Source organism: Babylonia areolata, chromosome 28 (assembly GCF_041734735.1).
Source record: "Babylonia areolata isolate BAREFJ2019XMU chromosome 28, ASM4173473v1, whole genome shotgun sequence".
In the NCBI taxonomy this organism is placed as follows: Eukaryota; Metazoa; Mollusca; class Gastropoda; order Neogastropoda; family Buccinidae; genus Babylonia; species Babylonia areolata.
In genome coordinates, this window is record NC_134903.1 from 19,959,479 (window position 1) to 19,986,042 (window position 26,564).

Sequence of the window (26,564 nt, forward strand, 5' to 3'; positions counted from 1 at the left end):
CATCAATGCAGATACAAGGATAGCCAATTCATGATAATACAGGCAGATAAAACACCTTCAGCAGTGAGGGAGACTAAAACCCGTCCCAAAAAATGATATTGAAAGGAGACAGAGGCCCACAACATTAATACTGAAATATGCACATACACATCTTCACAGCAATATAAACAGAAATATATATATGATAGTAGTCGTGTCCGACTATGACCATCAGAACAGCAGAGGAGGCAACTGCTCTTCCGACAATTTGAGTCAGAATTTGATTATAGTGGAGAGTGTCTTGCCCAAGTACATCCCCACTCTCTCGGCCAAGAGGGTTTTAGGACAGTCGGCGTTGGGATGGTTCCCAAAGGCCAACTAGCCCACAAGGCTGCAGCACTAAGAGCCAGTGCAATTTTGCTTCCTAGTTTGAGAGTCATAGTCCTTCACAAAAGACTAAGCTGTAAATGGTTTCCCATTGACTGGAGAAACCATTGATAAATACAGCTCTCACTTTGCTGTTGGCCCAAATGTAAACTTATGTCAATCTGTGATATAAGCCGAGTGTTGGGCCGAATAAACAGAAATAAACCACTTTAAAACACAAGAACACTTCATTCAGTAATAAAGAGAGGGAAACCGTATTCAGTTTTAAGCAGACAATGGAAACCACATTTAGTACTAAGGCAATGAAAGCCGCATTCAGTAACAAAGCATACAGAAGGAAATCATATTCGGAAAGCACACACACACACACACGCACACACACACACACACACACACACACGCACGCACGCACGCACGCACACACACACACACACACACACACACACACACATTACTTAACAGGCTGCGCTCTGGCATGTTTGATCTTCAAAGGCCTGTGTCTTCACGACGGATATATTCCCTCACCGCCCTACCTCCCCCCCCCCCCCTATCCCCTGCCCCCCCCCCCCCCCCCCCCCGCCCCCCTCCGCACCTACCCTTCCCCGTCAACCTACTCTTACCTACCTCCGCACACGTACACTACACTTTTATTTGTTTGTTTGCCATGTCCTAAATCCATTCCTGAGCTTTGGAATAAGAAATACGCGCGTCTCAATCTCTCTATCTCCCTCTCCCTCTCTCTCTCTTTCAAAGACACACGCACACTCAAACACACACACACACACACGCGCGCGCGCATACACACACACACGCGCACACACACGCGCGCGCGCACAACACACACGGAGAAACGTGCGCGCTTGCTTGCATAGATAGTGTGATGCTATCCGGCAAGGCCAGTGACGGAGCGGGAATCGGATTGACATCTTGGCCCCGGCAAGCTGAGGACAGGCCACAGAGAAAATCGCCTCTCCTTGCCGATCGATACAACCGTGTTTTGGTGTGTGTGTGTGTGTGTGTGTGTGTGTGTGTGTGTGTGTGTGTGTGTGTGTGTGTGTGTGTGTGTGTGTGTGTGTGTGTGTGTGTGTGTGTGTGTGTGTGTGTTTGATCTTCCATTTATTTGAAGAAAATAAAAAAGAAGTAAACGTCAGATTCATTAAAACTACATCGATTTTTTTTTTGTTTTTTTGAGTAAGACAACTTCTTTGTGCGATTCCAGTCTTCACTGATCAATGGCCACACAATTTCTAGCCACGCTGCTTAGCGGTTCCTCTAGTGAAAAGTTAATCATGATACACAGGAAGAATCCCTGAGACTTCCTGGATACCAGGAAGTTTCCTTCGAATTCGGAAATTGCTGACTTTTTCCTCTTTATTTATTTATTTTATTTATTTTTTTTTTAGCAGGCAAGAATTCGTGTAAACATAGAGTAGAGAGAAGTGGAGATAGCCCCCGATGAAAATCCGTTTCAAGTGCCTGTCGTCTGGTATTGGGAAACCGTGACATATCGATACAGTTCAAACAGTTGTAAGAACATGGCACTTTACACAGCTGGTGGAAAGGAAAAAAAAAAAGGGGGGGGGGCGGTGTGGCGGGGGGGGGGGGGGGGTGGAGGGAAGGAGGGTGGCAGCGGGGGGGGGGGGGGGGAGGGAGATGTTCAGTTCCTGGGGGCTTTTTATGTTCAGTGCGCACATAGTAATTCTGACGAATAGTCTGTCTACGTTCGTATGGCTTTGGTGAATGCTGCTCAGTGTGTTGGTTCTATGTTTGTTTTTTTAAGCGTATTCCCAACCTCTCCTTTCTTCCTGTTTGTACCAATCGACGAGATTGAGAAAGTTCTAATTAGTTTGGAAGGTTCCCCAATGATTGTCACAATTAGCACCTCCGCCACCACCCACACCCCCACCCCCCCCCTCCCCGCCCCACCCCCTCGCTTCCCCCCCCCCCAACATCATCCGCAGCGGGGTCTAACTGCTGCACGTATTGACAGGCATTGGTAACAACCATCACTCTGTTTTTCTGACCCTATATCTCGCCCTCTCTTCCTCTCTCTTCCTCTCTCTCTCTCTCTCTCTCTCTCTCTGTCATTTTTCAGGCACCCAGTTGTCTACCGCTGATGCTTGATCAAGTCCTAAGAACGTTCCCCTCAAAGGAAGATGTGTGTGTGTGTGTGTGTGTGTGTGTGTGTGTGTGTGTGTGTGTGTGTGTAAGAGAGAGAATGTGTGCGTATGTGTGTGTGAGTGAATGTGTATGTGTGAGTGAGTGAGAGAGAGAGAGAGTGTGTGTGTGGGTGTGTAAGAGAGAGAGAGAGTGTGTGTGCGTATACGTGTGTCAGTGAACGTGTATGAGTGAGTGAGTGTGTGTGTGTGTGAGTGAGTGAGTGAATGTGTATGAGTGAGTGAGTGAGTGAGTGTGTGTGTGTGTGTGTGTGTGTGTGTGTGTGTGTGTGTGTGTTTGCGCTCGCGTGGGTAGATGTGTGAAAATGTCACCCCAGCCCCTCTGACCATTCATTCTCTCCCCACCCAAACCCCCCCGCCCTCCCCCACCCACCTTCCTGTCAACGTCTTTTTCTCCGCAATTTTACCAAACATCGCGGCCAACCCCACCAACCCCACCCCCATCCCCACCACCAACCCCCTGCTCCCCCTATCTCCCTGACTTTCCGCCCGCTTCTCATCCTCCGCCACCCCCTCCTTCCTCCTACCCACTACCACCTCTGACCAGCGGTGGAGATCGGCAGCCCCCTGAGCGTCTGAGCAGCCCTCTTCAGGACAGCACTGCTCACCTCCATGGCATGAGGAAGGGGCTAGAAAAGGTGCCCTAAACATTGCCTGCTCCACACCACCCTAGTCAGCATACCACGGCTGACGGGGACCCTACTCAAGCGGTCGACACACAAAATCGCTGCAGCAGAGCAACGCAGACAGGCCAGGGAAAGCAGTGCCAGCAAGTCCCCGACAGCCGCCACCATCCCCTGTCCACACTGCGTCAGAACCTTCCGGGCTGCGGATTGGCCTGACCAGTCATCTGCGCACCCACAGAGCCCAACCCATCCACTCCCAGGATGACTAGATGGTCCTCGTCGATCCCGACGGACGAACCACATACAGCACCCCTGTCTCCTCACCGACCCTCCCCTTCTGCAGCTTCTAACTTGCACATCACTCTATCGCTTTGAAGGTTGTACTCCTAACCCCCCCCCCCCCCCCCCCCCCCCCCCACACACCCCTCTTGACTGCTGCTGACGAGTTACTACCAGGTCTGTGCTCGTAGAACAGGACTTTCGCCTGAAACAGTTTCACTTCAGTTTCACTTTCTCAAGGAGGCGTCACTGCGTTCGGACAAATCCATACACGCTACACCACATCTGTTGAGCAGATGCCTGACCAGCAGCATAACCCAACGCGCTTAGTCAGGCCTTGAGTGCATGCTTACATATTTGTGTACCTATGAAAGTGGATTTCATTTTACGTAATTTCGCCAGAGGACAACACTCTCGTTGCCATGGGTTCTTTTTCAGTGCGCCAAGTGCGTGCTGCACACGGGACCTCGGTTTATCGTCTCATCCGAAAGACTAGACGCTCAGTTTGATTTTCCAGTCAAACTTAGGAGAAAGGGCGAGAGCGGGATTCGAACCCACACCCTCACGGACTCTCTGTATTGGCAGCTGAGCGTCTTAACCATTCTGCCTGAAACAGACTCATGCAAACTCATGCAGACTTTCGTGCAAACTACATATGTGGAATGATGGCCTAGAGGTAACGCGTCCGCCTTGGAAGCGAGAGAATTTGAGCCCGCTGGTTCGAATCACGGCTCAGCCGCCGATATTCCCCCCCCCCCCCCCCCCCCCCCCCCCCACCAGACCTTGAGTGGTAGTCTGGACGCTAGTCATTCGGATGAGACGATAAACCGAGGTCCCGTGTGCAGCATGCACTCAGCGCACGTAAAAGAACCCACGGCAACAAAAGGGTTGTCCCTGGCAAAATTCTGTAGAAAATATCCACTTCGATAGGGAAAAAAAACCCCAAACAACAACAACAAAACTGCACGCAGGAAAAAATACAAAAAAAGGAAGAAAAAAAAGGGTGGCGCTGTAGTGTAGCGACGCGCTCTCCCTGGGGACAGCAGCCCGAATTTCACACAGAGAAATCTGTTGTGATAAAAAGAAATACAAATACAAATAAAATCATCACAGGTCAGGATGTCAGTTATTACTCTTTGCTTGGACTTTTTGTTCGTTTGTGACGTGTGAGGAAGTGGAATGGTTTAGAACGTTGGCTTCTCACCGGAGAGGAGGAGGGAGGAAGGGGGGGGAGTAGGAGAGGGGGGGGGATAAAAACGATGTCAATGGGGGTATCGAACCCGTAGACACTTCTTTCCTAGACCTGTCCGCCCAAAATTGATCAGGCAGGTGGGTGTTCTCCGTGCACTGAGAGAACAGGCAAAAGGGATTGTTAGACAGCGATCACCTCTTTGTCCTGGCTTGTCTCCACACCCACACCTCTTTGTCCTGTCTTTTCTCCACACCCACACCTCTTTGTCCTGGCTTGTCTCCACACCCACATCTCTTTGTCCTGGCCTGTCTCCACACCCACACCTCTTTGTCCTGGCTTGTCTCCAGACCCACACCTCTTTGTCCTGGCCTGTCTCCACACCCACACCTCTTTGTCCTGGCCTGTCTCCACACCCACACCTCTTTGTCCTGGCCTGTCTCCACACCCACACCTCTTTGTCCTGGCCTGTCTCCACACCTACATCTCTATCTTTGTCCTGGCCTGTCTCCACACCTACATCTCTATCTTTGTCCTGGCCTGTCTCCACCCCACCTCTTTGTCCTGGCCTGTCTCCAGACCCACACCTCTTTGTCCTGGCCTGTCTCCACACCTACACCTCTTTGTCCTGGCTTGTCCCCACACCCACACCTCTTTGTCCTGGCCTGTCTCCACACCCACACCTCTTTGTCCTGGCCTGTCTCCACACCCACACCTCTTTGTCCTGGCCTGTCTCCACACCCACACCTCTTTGTCCTGGCCTGTCTCCACACCCACACCTCTTTGTCCTGGCTTGTCTCCACACCCACACCTCTTTGTCCTGGCCTGTCTCCATACCCACGTCTTTGTCTTGGCCTGTCTCCACACCCACACCTCTTTGTTCTGGCCTGTCTCCCCACACCCACACATCTTTGTCCTGGCCTGTTTCCAGACCCACACCTCTTTGTCCTGGCTTGTCTCCACACCCAACCTCTTTGTCCTGGCCTGTCTCCACACCCACACCTCTTTGTCCTGGCCTGTCTCCATACCCACACCTCTTTGTCCTGGCCTGTCTCCACAACACCTCTTTGTCCTGGCCTGTCTCCACACCCACACCTCTTTGTCCTGTCTTTATCACCACCTCTTTGTCCTGGCTTGTCTCTACACCAAACCTCTTTGTCCTGGTCTGTCTCCACACATACACCTCTTTGTCCTGGCCTGTCTCTACACCAAACCTCTTTGTCCTGGTCTGTCTCCACACCTACACCTCTTTGTCCTGGCCTGTCTCTACACCAAACCTCTTTGTCCTGGTCTGTCTCCACACCCACACCTCTTTTTCCTGGCCTGTCTCCACAACACCTCTTTGTCCTGGCCTGTCTCCACACCCACACCTCTTTGTCCTGTCTTGTATCAACACCTCTTTGTCCTGGCCTGTCTCCACACCTACACCTCTTTGTCCTGGCTTGTCTCTACACCCAACCTCTTTGTCCTGGCCTGTCTCTGTACCCACACATTTTTGTCCTGGCCTGTCTCCATACCCACACCTCTTTGTCCTGGCCTGTCTCCACACCCACACCTCTTTGTCCTGGCCTGTCTCCACACCCACACCTCTTTGTCCTGGCCTGTCTCCATACCCACACCTCTTTGTCTTGGCCTGTCTCCACACCCACACCTCTTTGTCCTGGCCTGTCTCCACACCCACACCTCTTTGTCCTGGCATGTCTCCACAACACCTCTTTGTCCTGTCTTGTCTCCAGACGCACCCCTCTTTGTCCTGGCCTGTCTCCACAACACCTCTTTGTCCTGTCTTGTCTCCAGACGCACACCTCTTTGTCCTGGCCTGTCTCCACAACACCTCTTTGTCCTGGCCTGTCTCCACACCCACACCTCTATGTCCTGGCTTGTCTCTACACCAAACCTCTTTGTCCTGGCCTGTCTCCACACCCACACCACTTTGTCCTGTCTTGTATCAACACCTCTTTGTCCTGGCCTGTCTCCAGAACACCTCTTTGTCCTGGCTTTTCTCTATGCCCACACCTCTTTGTCCTTGCCTGTCTCCACACCCACACATCTTTGTCCTGTCTTGTATCAACACCTCTTTGTCCTGTCTCCCCACACCCACACATCTTTGTCCTGGCCTGTCTCCACACCCACGCCTCTTTGTTCTGGCTTGTCTCTACACCCAACCTCTTTGTCCTGGCCTGTCTCCACACCCACACCTCTTTGTCTTGGCCTGTCTCTATACTCACACCTCTTTGTTCTGGCCTGTCTCCACACCCACACCTCTTTGTCCTGGCTTGTCTCCCCACACCCACACCTCTTTGTCTTGGCCTGTCTCCACACCCACACCTCTTTGTCCTGGCCTGTCTCCAGACACACACCTCTTTGTCCTGGCCTGTCTCCACACCCACACCTCTTTGTCCTGGCCTGTCTCCACACCCACACCTCTTTGTCCTGGCCTGTCTCCACACCTACACCTCTTTGTCCTGGCCTGTCTCCACAACACCTCTTTGTCCTGACCTGTCTCCACACCCACACCTCTTTGTCCTGGCCTGTCTCTATACCCACACCTCTTTGTCCTGGCCTGTCTCCACACCCACACATCCTTGTCTGTATTGTATCACACCACACCTCTTTGTCCTGGCTTGTCTCTACACCCAACCTCTTTGTCCTGGCCTGTCTCTATACCCACACCTCTTTGTTCTGGCCTGTCTCTATACCCACACATCTTTGTTCTGGCCTGTCTCCACACCCACACATCTTTGTCCTGACCTGTCTCCACACCTACACCTCTTTGTCCTGGCCTGTCTCCACACCCACACCTCTTTGTCCTGGCCTGTCTCTATACCCACACCTCTTTGTCCTGGCCTGTCTCTATACCCACACCTCTTTGTTCTGGCCTGTCTCCACACCCACACCTCTTTGTCCTGGCCTGTCTCCACACCCACACCTCTTTGTCCTGTCTTGTATCAACACCTCTTTGTCCTGGCTTGTCTCCCCACACCCACACCTCTTTGTCCTGGCTTGTCTCCCCACACCCACACCTCTTTGTCCTGGCCTGTCTCCACACCCACACCTCTTTGTCCTGGTCTGTCTCCACACCCACACCTCTTTGTCCTGTCTTGTATCAACACCTCTATGTCCTGGCTTGTCTCTACACCAAACCTCTTTGTCCTGGCCTGTCTCCACACCCACACCTCTTTGTCCTGGCCTGTCTCCACAACACCTCTTTGTCCTGGCTTTTCTCTATGCCCACACCTGTTTGTCCTGGCCTGTCTCTACACCCAACCTCTTTGTCCTGGCCTGTCTCAAAACCCACACCTCTTTGTCCTGGCCTGTCTCTATACCCACACCTCTTTGTTCTGGCCTGTCTCCACACCCACACCTCTTTGTCCTGTCTTTTCCCCACACCCACGCCGCTTGTCCTGGCTCAGCTTCATTCCCACACCCCCTGGTCTCCACCATTCATGACTTCCCTCAGTCAATCGTCTATTCACTCTGTCTATCGTCTACACCGTCTGACGTGTATTCACTATCTGCAGTGAACAGTGACAGTTGGTAGCCATCACATCGATTTTCACGTGCAAACTACATAATTTATCCTGACAGCAGTACGTTGGGGACTCTCCGTTTGCGTCCTCAGGCTTCACATGGAGACTGCTGGCATTCCACTAAAATACGATTTCCGAATGCCCTGGAACCGTTCCCCAGCTGAAATATTGATCTTTCTTCCTTGGTTCGTATGAACGAGGATTATGCTCTCTCTCTCATCCTCTCTTTCTTTGTGTGTGTGTGTGTGTGTGTGTGTGTGTGTGTGTGTGTGTGTGTGTGCGCGTGCGCGCGCGTGTTTGTTTGTTTGTTGTGTGTGTGTGTGTGTGTGTGTGTGTGTGTGTGTTTGTGTTTGTGTGTGTGTGTGTGTGTGTGTGTGTGTGTGTGTGTGTGTGTGTGTGTGTGTGTGTGTGTGTGTGTGTGTGTGTGTGTGTGTGTGTGTGTGATGTTCGAGGGAGACGTTGCCAGAGTTCCATGCTTCCTTACGACAGGGATAACCCTCCCCCGTCTCAGGAATGTCCTTTCTCCTTTTGCAAGGACTGTCCTTTCGCCTTCTACAGGGACTGTCCTTTTGCCTTCTACAGGGACTGTCCTTTCTCCTTTTGCAAGGACTGTCCTTTCGCCTTTTGCAAGGACTGTCCTTTCGCCTTCCACAAGGACTGTCCTTTCGCCTTCCACAAGGACTGTCCTTTCGCCTTCCACAAGGACTGTCCTTTTCTCTTCCACAAGGACTGTCCATTTATCATCCTCAAGGACTGTCCTTTTTCCTCCCGCAAGGACCGTCCTTTCCTTTCCTTTCCACGTGGACATTATCCCCCTTTAACAATCTGTCCTTTTTCCTTCTACAATGGGTATCCTTGTCCCTTTGCCTTCAAATATTTACCATTTCCCTTCCACATTGACCGTTCTTTTCCCTTCCATTGTCTGCATTTCCCTTCCATGGACTGTCCTGTTCCTTTCGCAAGGACTCCCCCTTTTCTCTTCACCAGAGACTGACCTTTCTCTTCCAGAAAGACTGTTGTTCCCCCTTCCACAAACTGTCTCTTTTTCACTTCAACAAGGACATTCCTTTTCCTTTCCACAAGGATTGTCACACCTGTCATTCCCCTTACTAGAGGACTGCCCTTTTTCCCTTCCGCGAGACTGTCCTTTCCCATCCACTAGAATTGTCCTTTACCTTCCAAAAGGATTGCCCTTCCCTTCCAAAAGGACTGTATTTTCCTTTAAAAAAGCAAAACAAAACTTTTCTGTCCACAAGAACTGTCCTTTTTTTTTTCTTCATTGAGGCAGTTCCAGCGGAAATGTCAGAAAACGATTGATAAAACACACACAGACAAAGAAATACCGAAAGCTTAAAGAAAAGCATACACACCACGGTGAATTGTTCTCGGTTTTCACAGGGAGAGAGAGAGAGAGGAAAGGGGGGGTGGGGTGGGGGGGGGGAGCGGTCGAGGGGAGAAGAGAGAAAAGGAGAGAAGAATAGAGACGCTGGGTTACACATGAATGTTATGGAGAACTTTTTTTTTTATCTCCAGGAAAAGTTGTGGAACACGAAAGGCGGGGACAATCTTGGTCGTCTGCGCTGGAATATTGATTTTTAAGGGCGATATGAACCACATGGAAAATGTCACGTGTTCTTTTTTTTTTTTTTTTTCCTGACTGGTTGACTTTTGTTCTTCTTTTTCATCAAGCCTCTGTTTCTCGGTCTGTTTGTCTGGGTTTTTTTTCTGTTTTCCACCCCCCCCCCCCCCTCTCTCTCTCTCTCCCTCTCTCTCTCACCCTGTCTCAGAAAGAATTGAACATAATTCAAGCATTACGATGGGTGATGTTGTAAGTGTGTGTATAAGTGGATATACATTAGGATACCGTTATCATATGGATTGTGAAATTGTAAACTTTCTATGTTTCTTGTTGCAACACTCATTTGTGAGCCTGGGTATTTTTTTGGGGGAAAAGCGCTTTAATAATAATAATAATAATAATAATAATAATAATGATGATGATGATGATGATAATAATAACAACATGTTCTCATTATCCTTGTTGTTGTTGTTGTTGTTATTATACAATCTAGTACAGTCTAGCAGGGGAGGCAAAGATACGGCTAGACAGTTTCAGTTTCAGTTTCAGTAGCTCAAGGAGGCGTCACTGCGTTCGGACAAATCCATATACGCTACACCACATCTGCCAAGCAGATGCCTGACCAGCAACGTAACCCAACGCGCTTAGTCAGGCCTTGAGGAAAAAAAAAAGAAAAAAAAGGTGAATAAATGATAGATAAGCTTACACAAAGAAATAAATAAATAATAACTATATAGACAAACGAGTATTAAGTGGGTGGCATTTATGTAGTTGTTACGAGAATTCGAATTCCCAGTCTTTTGAATGCTGGTCGACCAGCGGGTGAGCAATGTGTTCTATATAATGCGGAGTTTTAAGCAAACCACAGTAATGTCAATATTGGCTTGAAACCAGAATTTTTTTTTTTTTTTTTTTTTTTTTTTTTTACCTCGACGCAATATAAATATTAGTCTTGAGACATTCTATCTTTGATTTGTGGCTTACTGCGACATGCGAGAATGAAATGCAATTGGCAAGTTGATGGTAACAAAAAAAAAAAAAAAAAAAAAAAGCCCCCGCGCACCCCCCCCCCCCACTCTCTCTCTGTTTGTCTTTTTCTTCTTCTCTCTCTGTCCTTGTCTCTATCTGTCTCCACTCTCCCTCCCCCCCCTCCCCTCTCTCTCATCCTCTCTCTCTCCTCTATTTTCCTACCTTTGCTTTTCATATATTGACGTTGTTCTTTATACTGGATGTGAACACGGAAGTCCCTCGCCCCCCTAACCCCCCGCCCTTACCCCTGCCTATTGTCACGGACAGAAAGGACTAAACAATAAACCATTCAAACTTCAGACCCACCCCTCACACACACACACACACACACACACACACACACACACACACACACACACACACACACACACACACACACACACACACAGCTGTTTAGAATCATGGTTGTAAACCAAAGCAGACAGGCATCCATTTGATGATTCATGTGCTATGTTCCACTCCCACCCCCCCACCCCACCCCATCACCTTCCATATCCTCGTGTGCTGTTGTATGCGGTTATCACATATTGTTTCATACGGAGGGTTTGCGCCATGTAAGTACGATATATCGTTATTATTGTGGCAGATCCATATGAAGGGTTTGCGCCATGTAAGTACGATATATCGTTATTATTGTGGCAGATCCATATGAAGGGTTTGCGCCATGTAAGTACGATATATCGTTATTGTTGTGGCAGATCCATATGGAGGGTTTGCGCCATATAAGTACGATATATCGTTATTGTTGTTGTGGCAGATCCATATGGAGGGTTTGCGCCATGTAAGTACGATATATCGTTATTGTTGTGGCAGATCCATATGCAGAGTTTGCGCCATGTAAGTACGATATATCTTTATTGTTGTGGCAGATCCATATGCAGGGTTTGCGCCCTGTAAGTACGATATATCGTTATTATTGTGGCAGATCCATATGAAGGGTTTGCGCCATGTAAGTACGATATGTCGTTATTGTCGTTGTGGCAGATCCATACGGATAGTTTGCGCCATGTAAGTACGATATATCGTTATTGTCGTTGTGGCAGATCGAAATGGAGGGTTTGCGCCATGTAAGTACGATATATCGTTATTGTTGTGGCAGATCCATATGCAGGGTTTGCGCCATGTAAGTACGATATATCGTTATTATTGTGGCAGATCCATATGAAGGGTTTGCGCCATGTAAGTACGATATATCGTTATTGTTGTGGCAGATCCATATGGAGGGTTTGCGCCATATAAGTACGATATATCGTTATTGTTGTGGCAGATCCATACGGAGGGTTTGCGCCATATAAGTACGATATACTGTTTTTGTTGTGGCAGATCCATACGGAGGGTTTGCGCCATATAAGTACGATATATCGTTATTGTTGTGGCAGATCCATATGGAGGGTTTGCGCCATTAAGTACGATATATCGTTATTGTTGTGGCAGATCCATACGGAGGGTTTGCGCCATATAAGTACGATATATCGTTATTGTTGTGGCAGATCCATATGGAGGGTTTGCGCCATATAAGTACGATATATCGTTATTGTTGTGGCAGATCCATATGGAGGGTATGCGCCATGTAAGTACGATATACTGTTTTTGTTGTGGCAGATCCATACGGAGGGTTTGCGCCATATAAGTACGATATATCGTTATTGTCGTGGCAGATCCATATGGAGGGTTTGCGCCATTAAGTACGATATATCGTTATTGTTGTGGCAGATCCATACGGAGGGTTTGCGCCATATAAGTACGATATATCGTTATTGTTGTGGCAGATCCATATGGAAGGTTTGCGCCATGTAAGTACGATATATCGTTATTGTTGTGGCAGATCCATACGGAGGGTTTGCGCCATGTAAGTACGATATATCGTTATTGTTGTGGCAGATCCATACGGAGGGTTTGCGCCATGTAAGTACGATATATCGTTATTGTTGTGGCAGATCCATATGGAGGGTTTGCGCCATATAAGTACGATATATCGTTATTGTTGTGGCAGATCCATATGGAGGGTTTGCGCCATGTAAGTACGATATATCGTTATTGTTGTGGCAGATCCATATGGAGGGTTTACGCCATGTAAGTACGATATATCGTTATTGTCGTTGTGGCAGATCCATATGGAGGGTTTGCGTCATGTAAGTACGATATATCGTTATTGTTGTGGCAGATCCATACGGAGGGTTTGCGCCATGTAAGTACGATATATCATTATTGTTTTGGCAGATCCATACAGAGGGTTTGCGCCATATAAGTACGATATATCGTTATTGCCATGTAAGTACGATATATCGTTATTGTTGTGGCAGATCCATATGGAGGGTTTGCGCCATGTCAGTACGATATATCGTTATTGTCTTTGTGGCAGATCCATGTGAGGGCGTGAGGTGCGAGCCCCCCGAGGTGTGTCAGGTGGACACCCACCGCCTGCCCACATGTCAGTGCAAATACCAGTGTGACAAGGAGCTGGCCCCCGTGTGTGGCAGTGACGGTAAGACCTACAGCAACAGCTGCTTCCTGGACATGCAGGCCTGTAAACAGCACCGCAAGATTGCAGTGCTCTACAATGGAGAGTGCACCACGGGTACGTGCTTGTGTGCGTGCGTGCGTGTGTGTGTGTGTGTGTGTGTGTGTGTGTGTGTGAGAGAGAGAGAGAGAGAGAGAGAGAGAGAGAGAGAGAGAGAGAGAGAGAGAGAGAGCTCAGTCGTTAACATCGAGGCTAGCCATCTACTTTCGGCAGGACACCTTGGTGGTGTGTGTAACACAGAAAGAACTAAGTAGGTTTTAATGAAGACAACGGTAGCTTTAATTTTAGGCTCTGGCAGTATAAAAATGTTAATAAATCGTCAATCATCAACGGTGGGGGCTTAAGTGCTCACGACTATTGCGAACTGGAGTGTGACGAAGACGACAACAGAGATGACGTTGATGATGATGAAGACAACAGAGATGACGGTGAATATGATGAAGACAACAGAGATGACGTTGATAATGATGAAGACAACAGAGATGACGTTGATGATGAAGAAGACAACTGAGATGACAGTGATGATGAAGACAACAGAGATGACGCTGATGATGACGAAGACAACAGAGATGACGTTGATGATGATGAAGACAACAGAGATGACGTTGATGATGATGAAGACAACAGAGATGACGTTGATGATGATGATGAAGACAACAGAGATGACGTTGATGATGATGAAGACAACAGAGATGACAGTGATGATGAAGACAACAGAGATGACGCTGATGATGATGAAGACAACAGAGATGACAGTGAATATGATGAAGACAACAGAGATGACGTTGATGATGATGAAGACAACAGAGATGACAGTGAATATGATGAAGACAACAGAGATGACGTTGATGATGATGAAGACAACAGAGATGACAGTGAATATGATGAAGACAACAGAGATGACGTTGATGATGAAGAAGACAACAGAGATGACGTTGATAATGATGAAGACAACAGAGATGACAGTGAATATGATGAAGACAACAGAGATGACGTTGATAATGATGAAGACAACAGAGATGACGTTGATGATGATGAAGACAACAGAGATGACGCTGATGATGATGAAGACAACAGAGATGACTGTGATGATGATGATGAAGACAACAGAGATGACGTTGATGATGAAGAAGACAACTGAGATGACAGTGATGATGAAGACAACAGAGATGACGCTGATGATGACGAAGACAACAGAGATGACGTTGATGATGATGAAGACAACAGAGATGACAGTGATGATGAAGACAACAGAGATGACGCTGATGATGATGAAGACAACAGACATGACGTTGATAATGATGAAGACAACAGAGATGACGTTGATGATGATGAAGACAACAGAGATGACAGTGATGATGATGAAGACAACAGAGATGACAGTGATGATGAAGACAACAGAGATGACGCTGATGATGATGAAGACAACAGAGATGACAGTGAATATGATGAAGACAACAGAGATGACGTTGATAATGATGAAGACAACAGAGATGACAGTGAATATGATGAAGACAACAGAGATGACGTTGATAATGATGAAGACAACAGAGATGACGTTGATGATGATGAAGACAACAGAGATGACGCTGATGATGATGAAGACAACAGAGATGACAGTGAATATGATGAAGACAACAGAGATGACGTTGATGATGATGAAGACAACAGAGATGACGTTGATGATGATGATGAAGACAACAGAGATGACGTTGATGATGATGAAGACAACAGAGATGACGTTGATGATGATGATGATGAAGACAACAGAGATGACGTTGATGATGATGAAGACAACAGAGATGACAGTGATGATGAAGACGACAGAGATGACAGTAAAGAAGAAGGCGACAACAGAGATGATAAAGCAGAGATTATTAATACGACCACAAACATGACAGCGATGATAAAGATGATGACAGAGTCGATAAAGGCAGCAGAGATGACAGTAATTATAAAGACGACACCAAAGACGATAGAGATGATAAAACTGACAACAACAAAAAAACAAACAAAAAAACACAGCGACGATAAATACGAGAACAAAGATTACAGTGATAATAAAGACGACAAGAAAAATGACAACGATGATAAAGACGACAAAAAGAAAAAAGAAAAAAAAAGATGACTGTGATGATGAAGATGATAACGAAAACGACAGCGATGATAAAGACGACAAGAGAAATAAATGACAGCAATGCTAAAGGCGAAAACAGAAACGACAGCAATGCTATAGGCGACAACAAAGACGACAGCAATGCTATAGGCGACAACAAAGACGACAGCAATGCTATAGGCGACAACAAAGACGACAGTGAAGATAAAGACGACATCAAAGATGTCAGTGATGATTAAGATTAGAACGTCGAAGATTGCAGTGATGCCAGACAGTATCCCTGATCATGATGATGATGATGATGGTGGTGGTGGTCATGGTGATGGTGATGGTGGTGGTGATGGTGATGGTGATGATAGTGGTGATGGTTATGATGATGGTGGTCATGGTGATGGTGGTGGTGATGATTGTGTTGTAGATTGTGATGTTGATGGTTGCGGTGATGATGGTGGTGATGGTGATGATGGTGGTGATGATGGTGATGATGGTGATGATGATGGTGGTGATGATGGTGATGATGGTGGTGGTGATGGTGATGATGGTGGTGATGATGATGGTGGTGGTGGTGATGATGGTGGTGATGGTGATGATGGTGGTGATGGTGGTGATGATGGTGATGATGGTTATGATGATGGTGGTCATGGTGATGGTGGTGGTGATGGTTATGATGATGGTGGTCATGGTGATGGTGGTGGTGATGATTGTGTTGGAGATTGTGATGTTGATGGTTGCGGTGATGATGGTGGTGATGGTGATGATGGTGGTGATGGTTATGATGATGGTGGTGATGATGGTGGTGATGGTGGTGATGGTGGTGGTGGTGATGATGATGGTGATGATGGTGGTGATGATGGTGATGGTGGTGATGGTGGTGGTGGTGATGATGATGATGGTGATGATGGTGATGATGATGGTGATGATGATGGTGATGATGGTGATGATGATGGTGGTGGTGATAATGATGGTGATGATGGTGGTGATGATGGTGATGATGATGGCGATGGTGGTGATGGTGGTGGTGGTGATGATGATGGTGATGATGATGATATGATGGTGATGGTGATGATGGACCTGAAAATTCAGGAGTAGCAGTAGCAAGGATGTGAGAACTGACAATGCATCACACATTTGTGTGTTCGAATGATGTTAAACCTGACGATGATTGTGATTTTGTTGCTGTTGACGATGGTGTTTATGATGATGATGATGATGAATTGCTGTAATTACCAAATGGTGTGGACTGATGTTACTAAATAAAAAAAACAAACAACAAAAGCATACAAGGAGATGGGGACGCTGGAATAAATGCTTCCGTTATGAAATTCTTGACGAAATCACGCATTTGTCGAAGATCCAATACATCCACGAACAATAAGAGATGAAGCCTTCATGGCTCACGTGTAATCTCAAGAACGAAATCGAAAACGCGGGTGGTGGTGGTGGTGGCGGTGGGCCGTACACTAGTACTCACATATGTAAAGTGGCCTGTTGATCCATATGATATATATTTTTTTCTCTTTATCGGAAACGAGTGTTTCGTCAAATTGAACGTTATGTACCAGAAACTGAACAATTCCATCTAGCTAAAGCAACTCACTTTACTGTTTTACGATCACAATACATATCTATAAGAGGTTGAAAATATGCCTGTCTTCGTCACACACTTTCCAGCTTCGATAAATGGTAAAAAAAAAACAATTTAGAAAATAATCAAAAACAAAAACAAAATCCATTCGTATCTTACGAACGTTTAATCGGCCAACTCCCGTCTCTTCCACGACAGAAGAAAAGTAGTGAACGCATGCCCCAAAGTGACCGACTTTTCAGTCAAGAAGTTAAGAAGCGCTGTCTGCTAGAATTTTCACCATGTTCATTCTAGTTGATTTCGTTAGCTCTTTAAAATGTTTGTATGCACTGAACACGTCGATAACATGGTTAGTGTTTGTTCTCTCTGTTCTACTCCCCCCCCCCACCCCCCCCCCTCCCCCACCACCTCCCCACAAATATTCATCTTTTCTTTTAACTGCGGACAAGAAGTAGATTATCTTCCTTTCTCAAAACCACAGCTGATGCGGTGAAATGTCCCAAATGCCACCCCCCCCACCCCACCCCCAGGCCCCCATCTCTCCACCCTCGGGGGGGGGGGGGGGGGGAGTAGGGGCGGGCTTGTCAGTGTCCCAAATCGTCCTTCGTGGGATTTGTCAATGTCCTAACCCCCCCCCCCCCACCCACCCACCCAACCTCCCCCAAAATGAAAAAAAAATGTTTGACACACTCCTTCCACATACGCTTTGCGACATTAGGTGTGTGTGTGTGTGTGTGTGTGTGTGTGTGTAATGGTTTGTTTGTGTGCAATGGTTTGTGTGTGTGTGTGTGTTTGTGTGTGTGTGTGTGTGTGATGGTGCGTGTATAATGTGTGTGTGTGTGTGTGGGGGGGGGGGGTTCAATATAACTCTGTGTGATGGTGCACTCTTGCATATGAATGTGTGTGTGTGCGCGCGCGCGCGCGTGTGTGTGTGTGTGAGAGAGAGAGAGAGAGAGAGAGTGGTGTGTGTGTGTTTACGTCCGTGTGTGTGTGTGTGTGTGTGTGTGTTCAATTCAGCCCTGTATGAGACTTCGCGCGGGCATTCGGGCATATCTTCCTTTCTGAAAACTACAGCTGATCCCGATGAAACGTCCACGTCGTCCTCCCCCCCCCCCCACCCCCACACACACACCCTCCGCCCCCCCCCCCACCCCCGGGCCCCCGTTCCTCCCTCCTCCATCCCTGCCCCCTCCCGGAGGGCTTGTCAGTGTCCCAAATCATCCTTCGCGCACACACACGCACACACACACACACACACACACACAAACACACACGCACACACACACACACACACACACACAAACACACACACACACACGCACACACAAACACACACACACACACACACACACACACACACACACACACACACACACACACACACACACACACACACACACACACACACACACACACAAACACACTGTAAGGGTGGAAAACCGGATGAGTGACGTTGCGCAATGTAGAAATACAGCCATGCGGAAACGAAGAGAATGGTGATAGGGACGTCCATATTTTGAGAGACAGACTGTGTGCACGTTAGAACAAAATAAGTTAAGGCATGCACGTAGTAAGGAAACCATTTTCAGAAAATGTCTGCAAATCGCACTGAATAAAACAGAACAATATTCTTTTAAAACAAAAGGTTTGTTATCTGGGCTGGATTTGTCAGTCATTTGAATGTCCAAAAAGCATAATGGCTACTTAGGATTGAAACGTGCAAATAAAATAAATGACTTTGAACTTTACTGACCAGACAAAGTTGTCATTGCTGTTACCATATCTAAATTATGCATAATGCGACGCTTCAGACGCAGGATCACATACTTTGCTCAACATAACAACGAAAAATACTTTATTGTTAATATTGTTAGGAAATTACCCTTTAAAACAGATCTGTGTGGCATTTTTTCTCTCTTAACTCTCTCCATACGAACGGCGAAAGAGACGACGTTAACAGCGTTTCACCCCAGTTACCATCATCAAAATAGTGCAAGCGGAAGGCTCTTATACTGAAGAGGTGAATGTTGACAAAGAATACCACAATTCTGACGACGGAAGCTAAAGGTTGGGTCATTCAGACGCCCACTGGACATCCGAGGGGTCTGTGTAGAGGAGAAGAGAGGACTGGCCGTACTGAGTGAGTTAAAAAGCAGAATGTTCTAAAAAGATATCAACACCAATTCAGCACATTTATTACAAACCAAAACAAGCTACCTCAGCTTTACACTTGTGTGGTTCGTCCGTCGGGATCGACGAGGACCATCTAGTCATCCTGGGGGTGGGTGGGTTGGGCTCTGTGGGTGCGCAGATGACTGGTCAGGCCAATTCGCGCCCGGAAGAGTTCTGACGCAGTGTGGACAGGGGATGGTGGCGGCTGTCGTGGACCTGCTGGCACTGCTTTTCCTGGCCTGTCTGCGTTGCTCTGCTGCAGCGATTCTGTTGGCCTCACAGTATTTGGCACCTTTGTGGACAGCTGAACGCCACTTTAGTCTGTCCATTGCATTCAGCTCCCATGTGTCGTGGCTGATGCTGAAGGCCTTCAGCTTTACACTTAATAAGCCCATGAAATGTAATAACTGAAAAAAAAAGTTGGGTATTAATACATACACTTCTAATGCTTCCCGTTTATGATGAAAACTGTCGGGAAAAAAACACTTAAAGAACAAACTCATTTTGCAGCTCTGTCTGGGTTGCTTGAACAACAGCAGGTGTAACAGAATGGACAAACCTGTAACAGAAGAGACTATGACAAGTCTTGTTTTCAGCCCCCAAAATGTGTGTCTTTTCAATTAAGCTCTGAAAAATACACATCTTCAGAAATGAAGCTTCCATTGGCTTCAGTTCTGTTTTTAAAAAATAATTTTCTTTCTTTTATTTACCAATGCTTCCCACATTGAAGGGATAAGCTGACATATACGTGAGGCCCTATTCTTTTCTCTGGCTCAGGTGAAACTGGCAGAACCAAGTGGTGGTGTTGCATGTCAGTTACATTTGAAATCCACATCATGGAGAACTGGTATCCACTCTGCTCTTTCCTGGATTTCATAGTCCTGTAAAAAATAGTTCTATACACTGGGATTGCCCGTAGCTGGGTAGATTGTCCCGATGGTAGTTTGAAGGACGTTCACTGCGCCGATACGATATGACTATGACTTCATTTAAAAAGATCTGCCTGATTTTTTCATTGTCAAAGACCCTTCTGGGTTGTGTGTGTGGTTCGTCCGTCGGGATCGACGAGGACCATCTAGTCATCCTGGGGGTGGGTGGGTTGGGCTCTGTGGGTGCGCAGATGACTGGTCAGGCCAATCCGCGCCCAGAAGGTTCTGACGCAGTGTGGACAGGGGATGGTGGCGGCTGTCGGGGACTTGCTGGCACTGCTTTTCCTGGCCTGTCTGCGTTGCTCTGCTGCAGCGATTCTGTTGGCCTCACAGCTTCTGGATTACAGTCATCTTGTATGCGCTTTCTTTAGAGACTCATTGTTGTCTCTTTCCGCAAGATTGCTGTCATTCAGGTGACAGTCTGAGTTCAATGCTAGCTCGTGCACACCGTGAAGCGTGATTACGTCTGTACAGCCTTGTGCCCATACACACAAATTGAACCATTGGCTGGAAGACAGTTTACATCAGCTTTTACAGTGACAGGCACGGTCCGTCCACCAGACGTCTGGAGGCAGAAGCTGCATTACTTGCTTGTCTAAAAGTAGTCATTCTCTGGGCTGCAATGCCTCGGAATGGATCTGCTTTTTTCTGATTCTCAGCAGTTGACATTCTCATTTCAGACAAAAAGTAACTGATGAAATTATTCATTAAACTAGTGACATGATTATGAATCAGTAGTCTGTCAGTCCTGTTGCCTCCCTTGTCTATGCTGTTACTGTGAAAAACGAGACAACAGGGAGAGACACCGAACTTGTCCTGTCACAGAAAGTGGTCTGGATATGTCTGTCAATGAAGTGCACAGGATTGTAAATAAAGCAATGATTATGTATGCTATAGGTCATCTCTATGATCCTACAGCTCTATGTTCCCCAAACTTTACATTTTGTAGGTCTTACTCCACCTGGTCAATGTTCCCCCAGGTCTGTTGCCACTGCTGACCACTGTTGACCACAACCCCAAAATGTTCAGATTGCGTTATTTGTCACGTTTTTGCAATGTGTCTTGATGAGTTTTTATGACCACTGCCTGACCACTGTTGACAACTGCTGACCACTGTTGACAACTGCTGACCACTTTGTTAAAATTGTACTACTTTGTGATGGTTACACCATTCTTGGCAGAATCTGAGCATTAGCTGTCCATTACTTTCTGCTGAACATTGTTGACTATTACTAACCACGTTGGCCACCTCACAAAAGTAGTCAAATTGCAGGGGGTTTGTGCACGTTTGTGTTTTCTTTTGACGCCTTGGCAGTTTTTGACTGCTAACTGACCTCTGTTGACCACAGCTTACCACTGACTGTTCAGAGTGTATTATTTTGTGACAGTTATTGAGTACTAAGTTAGGACTTCTTGATAGAATTTGACTAAACTCGCCACTATCGGCTACTGCTGATCCTAGCTGACCATTACTAACCACAACTTACCACCATCCAAAATTTACAAAATTGTGGCATAGTTATGCAAAATGAAGACTACTTGAGTTGGTTTGATGATTCATTGACCAGTTCTAACAACTGGGCAGAAGTATGCAGCTTGCGTTATGTTAACGTCTGTTTTGAAGACCCAGCAATTTAAAAGCACTGTCAAAAATACAAAATATATTTTGGCATAATGTATTACGAACACACTTAACACACAGATATCTAAAAAGGGAATCAGACATTGACAAGAACAACTTTAGTGGCCAACTGTTATGGAACAATAACTTAATCCAATACAAGCATAATTCTTTATTCTTTCCCTTGTGGAAGACTGCAGGAATAGACAGAGTAAGAGATGTTATTAACATGTAAGAAAAAAGACTGAATAACTTTCAAGAAATTACAGAGAAATTGCGGGAAAACCAGCCATATTTTATTTTTGAATATAATGATTTATTAAACGCTATTCCTCACCAGTGGAAGCAATGGATGGGTGACATAGAAGAAACTGTCAATTCTGACACAGTTGACGACCTAAAAGTGTTTGTACAAAGCCACAATTCATATCCCAATGAATGAAAAAATCAAAGAAAGATGAAGTAAAATCATGTGCCTACCACTTCAGGCTTAGAAAACGTAACGTGGAAATTGATCCTTACTACTGGCTACTGCCCTCTTCATCAACTAAAGAAACCAGATTAAAAGAACTACAATGGAAAATACTACACAACATAGCTCGTATATCCAACTAATATTCTATTGCATAAAATGGAAATAATGGAAAACAATAAATGCTCAATCTGCGTAGACGAAGTTGATTACATAGAACATTTCTTCTACAAATACCAACCAGTGAAATTATTCTGGAAACATATCGAATTTTATCTAGTTGGAGCAGCTGGCGTCAGACTGGAATTGAATGTGAACGAAGTCCTCTTTGGAGTGAAACGATCAGACATCTTTAAATGCAATAACAGTATCATTCGATATTCAAAAGGTCAGTTATGTAAGATTGATAGGGAAAATGTGCATTATTATATATAAGAAGACAAAGACAGACATGCCAATATCCTTATGTTTAATCTTTGAAAACGAAATGAAATACAGAAACCTATAAATGCATTAAACAGATTTACATGGAAAGGGAAGTGCTGATTACGATTTAAACGACAAGGGAGGAGGTGGGAAGAAGGGGGATGGCAGTGGCTGTCTTTGTGGAAATGTGTGTGGGACAAGTCTATGTGTATGGTTTGGAATATTTAATATTGAACTCCGATGTCTTTATGAAATCAAACACACGTGCGCACACACGCACTCACTCACATACACATACACGCGCACGCGAGGAAATAAAAACCCGTTTAGAGGTAGCCATACATTAAAGATGTTACGACGAAATGTACATGTATATGAAATCAGACAGACATGTAGGTATGTATACGTATGTATGTTTGTTCGTTTATTTTTCCCTTTTATTTTGTTTTGTTTTATTATTATCTCTCTTTTTTGCTATCGTTTTTGTTGTTTGTTTGTTTGTCTGTGGGTTTTTTTTTGTTTTTTTGTTTTTTTGTGTGAAGCACTAATGTTAAAAAAAGAAATGAAAAAAAGAAAGTAAGAAAAAAAGATTGTGCTCCATGAACTGCATGCAACTGAGGCTACAAACAAGAACAAAACAAAAACAAAAAGACGTCTGTTTTGCATTATGCTTTCTTTCTTATGCAATATTTGTACTTTTTCATATGCTTTGATCACTTACTATTGCTGACAGGCCACTACTGACCACTACAGAAAAATGTATGATGAAACAGGTATACACTTAGGTGAATGTAAACCTACTGGAATATATATAGAACTGGGGGATTATAGACATGGTGAACATATAAATTCTCCCCGAAATTTCTACAGTGAAGCTGGTAGGCGTGCGGCGTGTCATGGGTAGGTTAGTGATGGTTGTGTGTGTGTGTGTGTGGGTGTGTGTGTGTGTGTGGGGGGCGGAGGGGCGGGGGGGGTGAGGTGGGAGAGAGCGAAGGGACAAGTAAAACATCAGGGATAGGGTGGTGACGGGTGTGTGTGTGTGTGTGTGTGGGGGGGGGGGGGGGGGGTGAGGTGGGAGAGAGTGAAGGGAAAAATAAAACATCAGGGATAGGGTAGTGATGGGAGTGTGGGGGGTGGGGGGGGAGGTGGGAGAGAGTGAGGAGACAAATAAAACATCAGGGATAGGGTAGTGATGTGAGTGTGTGGGGGGAGTGAGGTGGGAGAGAGTTAGGAGAGAAGTAAAACATGAGGGGTAGGGTGGTGATGGGTGTGTGTGTGTGTGTGTGTGTGTGTGGGGGGGGTGAGGTGGGAGAGAGTGAAGGGACAAGCAAAACATGAGGGTTAGGGTGGTGATGGGTGTGTGTGTGTGGGGGGGGGGGGTGTGTGTGGGGGGGAGTGAGGTGGGAGAGAGTGAAGGGACAAGTAAAACATCAGGGGGTAGGGTGGTGATGGGTGTGTGTGTGTGTGTGGGGGGGGGGGGGTGAGGTGGGAGAGAGTGAGGGGACAAGTAAAACATCAGGGGTAGGGTGGTGATGGGTGTGTGTGTGGGGGTGAGGGGGGGGGAGTGAGGTGGGAGAGAGTGAGGAGACAAGTAAAACATCAGGGATTGGGTAGTGGTGGGTGTGTGTGTGGGGGGGGGGAGTGAGGTGGGAGAGAGTGAGGAGACAAGTAAAACATCAGGGATTGGGTAGTGGTGGGTGTGTGGGTGGAGGGAGGTGGGAGACAGTGAGGAGACAAGTAAAGCATCAGGGGTGGACGAATGATGGGTTGGAAGGCCGGTGGCCACGATCCGAGGGAGGCAGTGCTTTAGGACGGGGGGAGGGGGTGGGGGAGGAGAGACAGAGGGTGGGGGTAAGGGGGGGGGGAGTCGTTTTACAGTTTGAAAGGACCAATATCCGCGCAGAATTTATTCCGTTTTTCAAGAAATCTGCTAGAAAAAAAAAAAGAAGAAAAGAAGCTTCTTGGCGTTCTTTGAAACAAACAAGACAAAATATATTTCCTTGGTGAAGATAACTGCCGATTTTGAAAACAACAACAACAACAACAACAACAGCAACAACAACAACAATAACAACAACAACACACACACACACACACACACACACACACACACACACACACACACACACAAACACGTCCCATAGCGTCCCCCGGGTGACGTTTCAGATTCCCGAAAAGTCCACCTGGGAACGCTTTAGGACACTGACAAGTCACCCGGGGAACTTACGGAAGGGGGTGGGGGTGGGGGGTGGGGGTGGGGGGCGATTTGGGACGTTACACTGGCAACTGACTGGGAATTACCAAAGAATATCTTGCGGATCCGGAGGCTAAACAAACTAAAACGTTCACAATCCGGAAATACGGTTTGATACGGCAGAAGACTTACAACCTAGAACTCGTATGAGTGGAGTTTATTTTCTTTTTATTCAGTCGAAGCTTTGTGTTGGAAGACAAAGTATTTCCAAAGAAAACGAATTGAACAGTCTACAGCAGTTACTCTAACAATAAAGGTTCTTTTGCAAAGTTGCCATTGTGGGACGGTACAACAAACTGCCAAATTCTGCAGTGTGAACACCAACAGGCACAACACAGTGTCTTGTGAGGGATCACTGCTACAAATGCAATGTATATTTCTCCCTCCCCTCCCCCTAGCCCCCCACGCCCCCCCCCCATTCCCCCACTCCTCCCATCTTCCCCCGCTCTTTCTCCCTCCATCTGTTTCTGTCTTTTTCTGTCTGTCTGTCTGTTTTCATAATTCTTTGCATTGTTGAAACTAATATAGAAGAAGGGAAACAACACAAAACAGATAAACGAATGAATACATAAAAAGACAAATAAGTGTATAAATACATAAAACAAAATAAATTGATATCACATGAATGAAAAGGCAAATGAATAAACAAATAACATGATACACAAAAGATTGAAAAAAAGAAGAAGTTTTTTCCACAAAAAAGCACTTGAGGCCGCTAAACAACCCTCACTCCCCTTTACACACACACACAGACACACAGACACACACACACACAGACACACAGACAGACAGACAGACAGACAGACAGACACACACACACACACACACACACACACACACACACACACACACACACACACCGCCCCACATCCACTTCGTGTTGTAAACAAATCAGACTGCTTATGATTTTCACGTTACGGCTCTTTCTGTTTGATTTTTCTCTTAATAGCCTTCTACGGTATTCTACTTACTTCAATGTACTTTCAATTTCACCCTTCTTCCATCGGCATGTGGCGAAGAGAAAAGCAGACGTGGTCAGTCTGTGAACACTGTGTGAATGCGGGCACACACACACACACACACACACACACACACACACACACACACACACACACACACACATATGACAGTCGTGTCCGACTATGTCCATCAGAACAGCAGAGGAGGCAACTGCTGTTCCGACTATTTGGGCTAGAATTTGATTGTAGTGGAGAGTGTCTTGCCCAAGTACATCCCTACTCTCTCGGCCAAGATGATTTTAGGACAGTCGGCGTTGGGATGGTTCCCAAAGGCCAACTAGCCCACAAGGCTGCAGCACTAAGAGCCAGAGCAATTTTGCCTCCTAGTTTGAGAGTCAGAGTCCTTCACAAAAGACTAAGCTGTAAATGGTTTCCCACTGACTGGAGAAACCATTGATAATACAGCTCTCACATTGCTGTTGGCCCAAATGTAAACTTATGTCAATCTGTGATATGAGCCGAGTGTTGGGCCTGATGCTGGCATATAGGCAGGAGGCATACGAGCATTCTGCCTCGATTAATCTAATGCTGCCGGCTCATGACCTGTTTCGGATATGGCCAGGGAAGCAGTCACAGAAGTCATTAGTGTTATCAAACTGACAGCGTCACTTCCGGCATCACAGCGTTACCTCCGAAGTAGGCCTATTGTATAAACAGCGTCATTAATTACATTA

At 46.4% G+C, this 26,564-nt stretch overlaps 1 protein-coding gene across 1 annotated transcript in view; it reads left to right on the forward strand.

The window, feature by feature from the left end:
- The window catches only part of LOC143302005 (agrin-like), a 162,540-nt gene that overhangs the window by 44,295 nt on the left and 91,681 nt on the right, over positions 1-26,564 (forward strand). The window contains exon 2 of the mRNA XM_076616489.1: positions 13,138-13,353. Within this exon, the coding sequence (XP_076472604.1) occupies positions 13,138-13,353 (216 nt within the window). The remainder of the gene's footprint in view (positions 1-13,137; positions 13,354-26,564) is intronic.